The sequence below is a fragment of the Pistacia vera genome, unplaced genomic scaffold (assembly GCF_008641045.1).
Source record: "Pistacia vera cultivar Batoury unplaced genomic scaffold, PisVer_v2 Contig117, whole genome shotgun sequence".
Taxonomy (NCBI): domain Eukaryota; kingdom Viridiplantae; phylum Streptophyta; class Magnoliopsida; order Sapindales; family Anacardiaceae; genus Pistacia; species Pistacia vera.
The window spans coordinates 2216765-2229505 of NW_022195215.1; the positions used below are offsets into that span (position 1 = coordinate 2216765).

The 12741-nt window shown below is 35.0% G+C and overlaps 1 protein-coding gene across 1 annotated transcript; it reads right to left on the reverse strand.

Moving 5' to 3' along the window:
• Positions 1 to 10052: 10052 nt before the first annotated feature.
• LOC116106094 (glyceraldehyde-3-phosphate dehydrogenase, cytosolic-like) lies at positions 10053 to 11837 on the reverse strand. Its single transcript, XM_031392457.1, has 6 exons — positions 11671 to 11837; positions 11448 to 11548; positions 11095 to 11210; positions 10885 to 10984; positions 10296 to 10442; positions 10053 to 10168 (listed from the first exon to the last, which is right to left on the reverse strand). Exons 1-6 carry the CDS (start codon positions 11696 to 11698, stop codon positions 10136 to 10138), a joined length of 525 nt encoding a protein of 174 aa, XP_031248317.1. The 5' UTR covers positions 11699 to 11837; the 3' UTR covers positions 10053 to 10135.
• Positions 11838 to 12741: the final 904 nt, after the last annotated feature.

The window sequence follows — 12741 nt, forward strand, 5'->3', positions numbered from 1 at the left end:
CTTCCTAACATGCCAACTGCAAAAGCAATGTCAAGTCTAGTAAAGACTTGAGCATACATAAGGCTTCCAACAGCTGAAGCATAAGGAATAGTTTTCATTTGTTCATTTTCAATCCCAGGTGTAGGACATTGGTTCAGATTGAACCTGTCACCCTTAACAATGGGTGCAACACTGGGTGAACAATCCTTCATCCTAAATCTCTCAAGAATTTTATTAATATAGACTTCCTGAGATAGTCCCAAAACATGTTGAGACTTATCCCTATGAATCTTAATGCCAATGACATAAGATGCCTCATCCATATCCTTCATACTAAAATGTTGAGAGAGAAATTGTTTCACCTCATGCAGCAAACCCAAATCATTGGTTGTAAGTAGAATATCATCTAAATATAACACAAGAAAGATGATTTTACTCCCACTGACCTTGTGGTATATACACTGATCCATGACATTCTCTACAAAACCAAATGAAGAGATAACAGTGTGAAATCTTAAATACCACTGTCGGAAGGCTTGTTTAAGTCCATAAATGGACTTCTTAAGCTTGCAAAACAAATGCTCACCATCACTTGAATTGAACCTATCAGGTTGGTTCATATAAACCTCTTTCTCCAAATCTCCATTGAGGAAAGCTGTTTTTACATCCCTTTGATGTAAATCTAAATCAAAATGGGCAACTAATGCCATTATGATGCAGAAGGAATCCTTTTCAGAAACTGGAGAAAACATTTTTTTATAATCTATCTCTTCCTTTTGCGTGAACCCCTTGGCAACAAGCCTAGCTTTGTATCTCTCAATGTTGCCTAATGAATCCCTTTTGGTTTTAAATACCTATTTACAACCAATATGTTTCTTTCCAATAGGCAACTCAACAAGGTCCCAAACTTTATTATCCGCCATAGAATTCATCTCGTTAATCATGACATTATACCATAACTCAGATTTACTACTGTCCATAGCTTGTAAAAACGTGTCTGGGTCATCCTTAACACCTATGTCATAATCAGACTCTTGCATATACACTTCATAATCAGTAGGAATTGTTGATTTCTTTATTGTAGTAGATCTCCTTAATGTTGTATCAACAGTCTCTTGTTGAGACTGTTGCACAACTGGTTGTTCCTCCGTAGCGGAGGTTGTTCAAAATGATCTTCTAAAACAATCTCATCAGAACGTGGACTTTGATTGAGTGGTTCCTCATTGTTCACCCTACTTGGATGAACAACCAATCTTTTACTTGATGTAGGAGCATTATCTTAAACATCAATTTTCTCAGGGACTAAGTCTTTGATTTGATCACTCCCACTGACCACGCCATTTTCAAGAAATTTGGCATTTCTTGATTGAACAATTCTACTGGAATGGTTCAGACAATAAAACTTATATCCCTTGGATTTTTCCGCATATCTAATAAAATATGCACTAATAGTCCTAAGATCTAACTTCCGTTCATGTGGATTATAAACTCCAACTTCAACTGGGCAACCCTAGATGCGTAAATGACTTAAACTTGGTTTCCAACCTTTCCGTAACTCGAATGACGTTTTGGGAACTGCCTTAGTTGGAACTCGGTTTATTATATACGCTACAGTTTTGAGAGCTTCAATCCACTAAGAATGAGGAAGTTTGGAGTTACTCAGCATACTCCGTACCATATCCATTAATGTTCTATTTCTTCGTTCTGCTACACCATTTTGAGATGGTGTGCCAGGCAAGGTGTATTGAGCCACAATACCTTGCTCTTGAAGAAATTTAGCAAATAGACCAAGTGCTTGTCCTATACCAGTGTATCTACCATAATATTCACCACCTCTATCAGATCTCACGATCTTAGTATGTTTTCCACATTGTTTCTATACTTCTGCTTTATATATTTGAAAGCATCCAATGCTTCATCCTTGTGATAAAGCAAATATAGATACATATATAGTGAATGATCATTAATAAAGGTGATGAAATATTTCTTACCATTAGAGCTCATGTCAAGGCAAAAAATATATGTGTGTATGATCTCTAAAAGTTCAGAACTCTTCCTAGCACCCTTCTTGGATTTGTTAGTCTGCTTTCCCTTAATGCAGTTTACACAAGTATCAAAGTCAGTAAAGTCAAGACTTTCAAGAACTCCAACATTTACCAACCTTTTAATCTATCAATGGAGATGTGTCCTAATCTCCTATGCCAAAAAAAAAAAAAGAGTTTTCATTTATAACATTACGTTTAATACCAGTATTAGCATGTGAAGTCATAAGACTATAAGGAACAATATCACTTAAATGAATTTTAAACAAATCATCAACCATAGTACAATTTCCAACAATAGATGAGTTCTTAATTAAATTAAAAGAACTACCATAAAAGTTGAAAGAGTATCCACAAGGTACAAGTTTAGAAACTGAAATTAAATTCCTAGAAAAACTAGGAATATAAAAGGTTCGTTCCAAATCCAAAATATAATTAGTGCTTAAAATAAGTCTAAATGTTCCAACAGCTTCAACACGTGAAGGCATCCTGTTTCCCGAATAGATGTTGTATTCACTTTCTAATGGTTTCCTTTGATCCAGAAAACCCTGTATGGTATTAGAAACATGGATTGTAGAACCAAAATCAATCCACCAACCATTATGTGAAACACAAATCATATTAGATTCATAACACACAAGAGATGTGAGGTTACCTTTCTTGTCAAGCCAGACCTTTCTTTTAGGACAATCCTTTTTCATGTGTCCATTCTTTTTACCGAAGAAACACTTGATGTTGTCCTTATTTCTTTTGCTCATAACCTCATGTAGCTTGCCTTTTCCCTTCCACTTCTTATTTTTATTTGAAGTGTACTTGACATTTCCTGTCACCAGATGGGCAGTTTCATTCACTTCCTGAAGTAGTCTCTCCTCCTCTTGAACACACATGGTCAAAAGCTCATTGATTGACGATTTATCCTTTTGTGTGTTATAAGATATCTTGAAAGGAGTATAATGAGACGAGAGAGAGTTCAGGACATAATGCACCGGGAAATCATCATTAATCACCATCTGAAGGGATCTTAACTGAGCAGTGATGTCCCTCATTTTCATAATGTGCTCGCAAACTCCTTAAATACCGGTGAGCTTCATGGATGTCAATCTACTCATTAGGGTGCGACCTAATGCCGTATCTGATGTTTGAAGCTGACCATGAATTGCATCCATCAGATCCTTGACATTTTCACACTCCGGTATCGACCCACGAATACTACTCGTAATGTGAGATTTGATAAACATCATACTTAAACGGTTGGATCTCTCCCACCGTTCATACAAAGCAATCTCAACCTGAGAACTAGTATCCGTAGGTGTAGGTGGCTCTTCATTACGAAGAGCATAGTCAAGATCAATGCACCCTAAATGAAGAAGGACATCCTCCCTCCAGGATTTGTAGTTATCACCATTAAAATAAGGAACCTTATCCTCAACCATCATCAAAGTTTGATCAACTGTAGGTATATTAACAGACATGCTTACTAAATAAATTATGAGGCACAAACCATCAACAACAATTATAAGTTTACCAATGTAAAACAAATAATAAATCATAAATGAATCGACATATCATAAAATCTCCCAGTGGGTAAAGACATTACATATTACGATTTATTATCCTTTAATGATGAACTAGAAATGATTAATATTTCTTAATACCTGTGGGCTAATTCAGAAATAAGAATAATTTCTATTTCATCCCTAATTAATCATGAAAATATAATATTCCTTGTGGATAAAATGATTATATTAATATGATGTTATTAACTTTAATATGATCATAATTAATATTACTTAATGCATATATTATCATAACTTAGATGTTGTGGCTACTCTAAATTAATCAAATATATACGATCATAAAACATCATATAGTATTATTGCATATAATACAACATAACATAAATTAATACAAGAATAATACATTATTTATGTATAGCATACTAACATATGACATAAAAACCATAACATGCGTTGTCACCGACTCCCATGCACCATCGTGACAAGACCACACGTAGCCACATGACTCCATTTTTGACAAATAATATATCGTTGGAAAGCTTTTTCAACAAGGATTCCAATGACACCAAAATCAAAAACAGATTCTATTTATAATAAAAGTTATGCTTGATTTACACTATGGGTTTTAATTGAAAAAAATCCCAAATTTATGCAATATTCACCAAATTTGCAACAAACAATTTCATGCTATGCAGAGATTCAAATAAAGGCTCTGATACCAAATGTAAAACATTTATAGTCCAACATTCATATAAAATTTTATAATATAATCAATTATAAACATGGTAAATACTCATGGAATATTGCGGAAGTAATTTACAAACCTCCAACCATAGCAATTTTAGTCTTCTTGCTTCTGTCACTTCAGAATACAGAGTCTTCCACTGACTGCAATTTTTCAGAGCGATGATTTTGGGAATCAAATGAATTAATTGCATCAAATGGGGACCTGTAAACTCTCCCTTTATAAATGCTGTTGTCTTTCCATCAAAGACAACTGCCCAGGAGAAACAACCGCATGTAACTGCTCAGCAGTTACCCATTTACTTTATATTAAAAGTGTAGGACCAATCCAATTAAAGAATTCTAATATAATTAAAATTCTAACATTACATTCGTACTAGGTCTTTCATGAAGCTCTTGATCATACTTGTCTCTTTTGATGGAATAAAAAAGAGTGTTATAGGCTGCATTCATAAGTTTGAAAGCCTATATAAACCTCATTTCGATGGCCTTATCATTAAGGCATGCAGTAAGTTACCAAATTACTCTTAAAATGTTATTATAAATAATAAACCCTCTAAATTTTGTTACTACTTTGCTTTGCTCGTTCTAGTTTCTTACTTTTCAGTATAGCTCTAGATATTAAATGGGTCAATTTTTTTGCCATGTCTAATATCAATAGAAGCATTAAATTATGTCTGCACATTTTGTGTATTTATCCTTTTCTCATCCACCAGCTCCCCTAACACCATAAATACCAATATAATTAATGACAAAATATGATTAAGGATAAAGGGCATTTTAGGGTAATACGAGTAAAGAATATCAAATCCATATCCACATGGAGAAGCAAAAGAGAAACAAAAATAACAATGATGATGATGATAAACACATAAGTAATTATAAACACTAATGTAGAATACCAAATCTCAACACCTATAGCTTAACTCAACATCAAACAACAAACAAACATTTCTTTTATCCATATTTTTTTTTTCTTTTTATATAACATTAATATAAACCCTTAAATCTCAATGTTAATGGACGGGTAGTCTAATTTTTGACGTGCGGCTCGCTCACGCTTGTGGGCATTTTGGTGGCCACCCAGAGCTTGAGAGCTGTAGAACTTTCTAGAACAGTAGAGGCATTGAAAGAGGTGGGTGGCAGAGGTTGGTGGAGGGGGAGGTGGCAATAGTTGTTGATGTTGGTAAGGGTGATGAGCTTGTCGTTTGGTGGGTCTTGGGTTGTCGAAGGCGAGGAAGTTGTAGATGCTAGGGTTTGCCATTTTAAAGGAATTTTCAAAGTCTCACTCTCACTTTGGTGTGGGCAGTGAGATTTCTTTAAAAACCAAAATCCTTTGTGCTCTCTTTGTTTTGTGGTCCCATTTTTTTTCTTTCTAAATTTTTAAAATTTTAAATTAGTCAAAAACATGATCCATCCCTAGTTTGAATTGAAACCATGAAGGAAGAAAAGGGACAGATCAAGGTGAGAAAAAAATGGCTACTGGTGCTAAATAAAGTGTATAAGGAGTTTAAGTTGCATGGTGATCTCCATACTTGAAAATTGTCCAACTTGTGGATTTGAGGACAAATCCCCTTTAACTCGAGGAGATTGATGTGAACCCAACTCCAATCAAATACCAGTTGTATCTTATTTTGGCTAGGTTTCATCACCCTACGAATTTGAGGACAAATTCTCTTCAACTCGAGGAGATTGATGTGACTCCAACTCCAATTGAGTCCATTAACTCTCAATCGACCCAAGAAGAAACCATGAAAAGAGGTCTTTATGGTTCTAAGGTTCATTCAACCCAAGTTAAGTCAAAGAAGAAAGATGACGACATGCCCCAACAAGCCCATGAAGAGTCCACACGCCCAAGCCCTCAATTTATTGGCCCACATGGCCCAATTTATCCATTTGGGTGTAATTTAGTCTTGTGGGAACCAAGCATTCCATTTGGGAGGGAAAACTCAATTGGTGTTCAAACATAATCACAGGGGAGCAATTAATGCAAGGAGAGCAAAGGTGGCACATGGTTTCCATTTTTGGCAAAAACAATTTATGACATTCTTGGCAACTCCATGTTCCTTTCCCCTTTGGGAAACTTTTCTTATTCGGCAAAGAAAATCTATGACATTCTTGGCGGCTCTTAATCCCTTTCCCGAAGAGGAAAGTCACATGTTCTTTGATTTCCCCTAGGATTTTATTTATAGTTTTTCTTGTTTGCCGTGTTTACATATCCCCATGTATGTCCAAACTATTTTGAATTTCAAATCTCCCTGAGCACCACATGTCTGGTCAAGATTGATCTTAGTTCCTTTTTTTTTTTTTGTGCCACATGGATCGCCTAGATTAGTTGTTGAATTAGGGCAAACTTTTTGTAAGGCTTATATAAAGGCCAACGTCTTATTGTAATGGTTAGACTTGATTAACGAAAAGAGGGAGCTCTTAAGAGAGTTTGTTTGTTCATCTTTTATCTAATCTTTGCCATAGGTTGGTGGTGGATTCCTTGGCTGGTGGATTTCCTTTAGGCTAAAATAAATAAACAAGTAAGAGAGTTACCAATCTCGTGTGGAAGGCTTCATATCTCCTATTCTCTTTGTATCCCACTTTAGAGTTCGCGTTCAATAATCATGAACTCCCAACGATCATCTTCTTCTATTTTTAATTCTAAAATTGTAAAACGCCATCTCAGCAGTCCAATTCAGTCTATAAAACTAACAAAACCATTATTATTTTTAATTATGATTATCTGATAGGCCCAACGCCCAAGCCTTCTTCAGAAAAAATAGTACATTTGATCACTACAACTTCAATAAAATATTTTACATTAAAATTGGATCAATTTTATTCTAATAAATAAAGTTAAAGAACTACACTTTTAGGGTGCGTTTGGTTAGGGATAATAGGAGATTACTGAGGTAATGATGTCATTTTATATTACTTGATTATCACGTTTGATTGTCAAGTAATGTAAGATTCTGGTAATCTTCCAATAGCAATAGTAGTTATTGTGGTAATATATGAAGTAATCTGATTACCTCCATTTTCTTAGGTGTTCCAAGATTAATTGGTAATCTTATTTTTGTAACAATTTTACCCTTTATTAATAAAATTTTAGGACAATAATGCCCTTGTTTTAAAAACAATTTATAAAAATACCAATTGACTATTTTATCCTTATAGACAAAGTTTTTAGGACATGAATACCCCTGAAATTTAAAAAAATTACGCAAAGATAGTGGCTAGATCTGGCCACCATTGCCAATTGCTGGAAACCACCGTCGGCGACGACGGAATGGCAGACCGTGCACCGATAAGGTTATAGGAAACAACCAGATCTGGGCGTGAAAGGCCAAATATTTTGCCGTGAAATGGTCGTTGTTTCACTACCAAATCTCCACTTTCGCCGCCAGCAATGGCTTGGGGTAGGTGGGGGTATTTTTGTTAAGTTTTAAACTTTTTTTGTTGCCGAGGTGTTTTAGCTAAATCTGAAATATAGGGGTTAAAAGGAATTATTCAAAAAATATTAATATATTAATATTTAAATTGGAGGGCAATTTAGTCATTTACACAACATACCCACCGATTTATTCATTTCAACCAAACATATTAATATAATATACCCACAAATTTATTCCAACCAACTAAACACATTTCCCTAAACATTCCCAGTAATCTTTAAGATAATCTATCTTTCCATTAATATAACATTCCCAGTAATATAACATTCCCTGAACCAAACACACCTTTAAAAAGATGCTACTTTCTATGTTCAGCTGCCTGCCTCTGGCCAATGGCCATCCCCTTTAGCTTTTATTACACTACTCTGACTCTCACCTAGCTTTGTCATTTTCTATGACTCTTGATCTCTGTTTTTTAATCTTAAGTCTACTTCAATTTATCATCGTTCGATGCTCCTCGATAGCCATAAAAGTTAGATCCAACGACTTAAACACCAGGAAGACCAACTCATGACAAACACAAACATGTTGCTTTTGGCTTAACTTTTCCCTTCTTTTATTGGGTAATACTAAATTCACAAACTCTTCTCTCACAAACGTGACGTGACAACTCCCAATTGGTCAGCTCGTAATGGGTCTCGCCTGACCAATTGCAAGCTGACTAATTGCGAGTTGCCACGTTGCGTTTAATTGTGAGAGAAAGTTAGTGAGAAGAGTTTGTCATCCTATCTTTCTTGTCTTTTATTTTGTTTATGCATCTTTTCAAATTTTCCTCCCTAGGAAAACAACAAGCTAAAAAAATATTATGCTGAACCATTTGGTTTGGCATCCTTTTCAACTTTTCCTTGCTAAGAAAACAATAAATTAATAAAATAATCTGCCAAACCATTTGGTTCGGCATCCTTTTCAATTTTTTTCTCCCTAAGAAAACAATAAATGAATAAAATGTTCTGCTGAACCATTTGGTTCGACATCCTTTTCAATTTTTCCTCCCCAAGAAAACAATAAATTCATAAAATATTATGCCGAACTATTTGGTTCGACATCTGACTATCTTCTTTAGTTCAATTTGTAGTCTATGCAAAGGTTGAGTTGCCGTTAATTGTGTACCGAAGCTTGAACCAACCTGCTTTCCACAACAAAAAAAGTAACAAACTTGTAGATTTTGATTTCATAGAAATAACAAACAAACTTACTGGGATAAGTAATTTGATAGTGTTAAGGGGGTAAGACACAGTAGTGCCTAAAGCCACTAAACCGACACCAGCAACAACATGACTTGCAAACAACTACTCTTGTAAAATAACCATCACCCCTTCTATCAAAAAGAATAATATATATATAGTCACATACACACATAAATCAATTATAGAACATGGAGTGGTTCTCATTGTGCTCAACTTTCAAAAATCTACTAGCTTGAATCAGAATCGAAGGAAATGAGAAGGAGAAATAAAAAGGTAAAGGGAATGTAAATGTGAAGGGTTTGTATTTATGTGAATGAGAAGTGATTAAACACATCCGCCAAACATCAATCTATATATCTTCTTCTGAATTAGCAAAGTTTTAATTAAACCTTTGGGATGCCGAATAAAGTATAATCACTATTTAATACCATATTATTATTCATACAAAGTGAGGTGGCAAAAAATGAATGGAAGAGTGAATATAATAAGTTTGAAAGAGAGAAACAAAAAGTCAAACTCATTATATTCACTCTTCCATTCATTTTTTGCCACATCACTTTGTATAGAGATATTTGTAAGATTTCTTTGTAAGTGTAATATTACTCTTATTAATATCAATAACACTACTCTTACAAAGGATTATACAAAGGAACTCTACAAAGTGACGTGGCAGGTGACATGGCAATGCCACGTCATCTGCCACATCATCACTTGCCACGTCATCAGAAAATAATTTAATCCAAAATGTATCAATCTTCTTCTCCAAGCTTCTCTTTCGCGCTCTTTCTCCATTACCGTGTTCAACTCTGCTCTTCTCCAGGTCCATCACTGTCTTCATCTTCATCTCTCTTCTCCATCGCTCTCTTCATCTTCGCGCTCTTCTCCATCTCCTCTCTTCATCTTCATCGCTCTTCACCATCTCCATCGCTGTCTTCGCGCTCTTATCTCCATCTCCATCGTTGTCTTCGCGCTCTTATCTCCAGCGAGTGTAATACCTGAAGCGAGCCATAGAACTGCTTCGAGGGGATAGGCGAGGTTGAGGTTCCCACGCGNGCAAAGGACAAATAAATCAAAGCTAATTTAGTCGTGCTACCAGGAAAAAAATTCAGTTATGATAGTGGATTTTGTTATATGCAAGTGATGAATAAATAATGATACCTTAGCAGCTCCAGTACTGCTGGGAATGATGTTGAAAGAAGCAGCTCTACCACCCCTCCAGTCCTTCATCGAAGGGCCATCAACAGTCTTTTGAGTGGCTGGATAATATGGAGACACAAATTCATCAGTGTCCAGGTTTACTTTTTTTATTTCGTAGCTACACAAAACCTGAAAAAATTATAGAACTGTATGAAGCAAATAAAAAAGAATTGAATGAAAATATACCTTAGCCAATGGAGCAAGACAATTGGTAGTGCAACTAGCATTGGAAACAATATCAACGTCTTTCTTATATTCGTTGGCATTCAAGCCCATAACAATCATGGGAGCATCTTTACTTGGTGCAGAAATAACAACCTTCTTTGCACCACCCTGTGAAACAATCAATAGAGCCAACTAAAATAACCAGCAGAATTGTAATATAGACATGGTTATAAACATAAAACAAGTAGAATTCACTGTAACATAGAGACGTTTAAGGGTATACATATTTCAAATTCCAGATATAATTTCCTAGAATTCGAAGCAAACTAAAGAAAGAACACCATCAGAAACAATATCGGATAGGCACCATACTGTGCAAGAGCAAATGTTTTTACACGATTAACCACATTCAATAAAAATGCAATGCTAATTCCACAATTCTAATAAAACTGCTTTGCAGTACGTAGCTGCCATAAAATAAAAAACAAGAAAAGAAGAGCTTCTGTAATTAAAAAATCTATCAAATTCTGATATCAGATGTAACAGAAACAAACGATATCATAGATAGTTGACAAAACAAAAAGAACAGGTGAGCAATATAATATAAAACCTTCAAGTGAGCAGCAGCTTTGTCCTTGTCAGTAAAAACTCCAGTGGACTCTATAACGTATTCAGCTCCAGTCTCACCCCATGGGATCTCCTCAGGATTCCTAATTTATCATTGTAGAACAAATTAAGTAACAATTTCTGTATCATGATTTATAAGTGTTTGATCGTAAAGAATAAAATGCAGAATGATGGACGACGATATTATTAATACCTGACACCAAAAACAGTGACGGGTTTATCTCCAAAAAGCAAAGTCTTTGAGTCCTTGACCTTGAGTTCGTGTTTATTCCATTGCCCATGAACACTGTCATACTTGAACATGTACGTCTACATCTCCCAATTAAATCATCGTCAGCACATTGTATTCAATTGCCCATGAACACTGTCATACTTGAACATGTACGTCTACATCTCCCAATTAAATCATCGTCAGCACATTGTATTCAATTTTATTAGAGGCTTCAAATCATCTCATCTTCTTATTGTGTGTGTGTGTGTGTATATAAATATACACGTTGGAGCAACATTTTATTATACATAGATTATAACAGTAAAAGCCCGTACCATGTAGTCGGTTGTAATGAAAGGATCATTGACAGCGACAAGCTCAACGTCGTCTCTTTCCAAAGCAACTCTCGCCACCAAACGTCCGATTCTTCCGAATCCTTCATCAAAAAAGAAAAACAAAAATCAACGAAAAAAGATAAAACAGAACATCTGAACGTGTAAACTTGTAGAATTAAATAACGTGAACATATTAAGAGAATTGAGAAGACTAAATGTATACCGTTAATCCCAATCTCGATCTTGGCCATGATGAGATACAGTTATAATGCCGAAACAGAGAGTGATACGAAGAGAATATTGAAAAGTTATTTGGTTTATACAGGGAAGAGAGTGGAAGGGTAAAATGGGAAAGTAGCGGATTAGTCAAGATCGGATGTTCCGAGACCACGAGAAGGATGAGCTTTTCGGAGGAAATAATGTCATAGATAAATGATGGTCCACATAATCACCGTTGATCTCGAGAAACGTGCTTTGTCACGTGATTAGAGTTTATAGTTGTGGTTCCAGGGTATCAGCTGTTTGGAATCGGTAAAAACATGGGTCTTAAAATGCTGAGTTAGTTCTAGAGTTACCGTTGGTGATTTTCTGACACGTGTGGATTCCTTATCGGTCGGTGGTGGCAATTAGATGGGCCCATAGTAGTTAGATAAAGTAGGTAGGGCAGTTGTTATGAGTGAATCTTCGCGCGGTAATTTTTAGTTTTTATTTTCAAGGAATAAAATTAGAGAATTTGATATTTCTGACGTTAATGCAAACATTTTCTTTTAAATTTTGAAATTTTTAGTGTTCTTCCAGTTTTTCAAATGATATTAAAAAATCATATTTTCATACAATATCTTAATTGAACTATATAAATAATAATTAATTTAATGTAATTTGACGGTACACATATCAAAACTCCAATACTAAAGTAAAACAAGAATTCAGATACAAGTAAATACAAGGATTAATAATTAGTAAGTATTTTAAGAGAGAAATGTAATAAAAATCAAAATCTGAAAGCCAACATAAACCAATATCAAATCATTGGATCATAAAAGTTAAACTAGTGACACAGGCCAAAATTCGGAGACTTACTGTCTCGCAGCAAAAGGATCAAAATCAAGTTCTTTACTTCTTTATCAATAATTCAGATACAAGTAACAATAACACTACTCTTACAAAGGCAATTACAAAGTGCTGTGGCAATGCCACATCATCTAACACATCATCACTTGCCGCATCATCATTAAATATTTTATCATTTCAATATTTCAATCTTCTTCTCCTCGCTTTCTCTTTCACGCTCTTC

Coding starts and splice junctions, on each gene's coding strand:
- LOC116106094 (XM_031392457.1), bottom strand. CDS start 11,698: ATGGCCAAGATCGAGATTGGGATTAACG. Junction 11,549..11,670: donor GATCGAGATTGGGATTAACG/GTATACATTTAG, acceptor TTTTTGATGAAG/GATTCGGAAGAATCGGACGT. Junction 11,211..11,447: donor TCATTACAACCGACTACATG/GTACGGGCTTTT, acceptor TGGGAGATGTAG/ACGTACATGTTCAAGTATGA.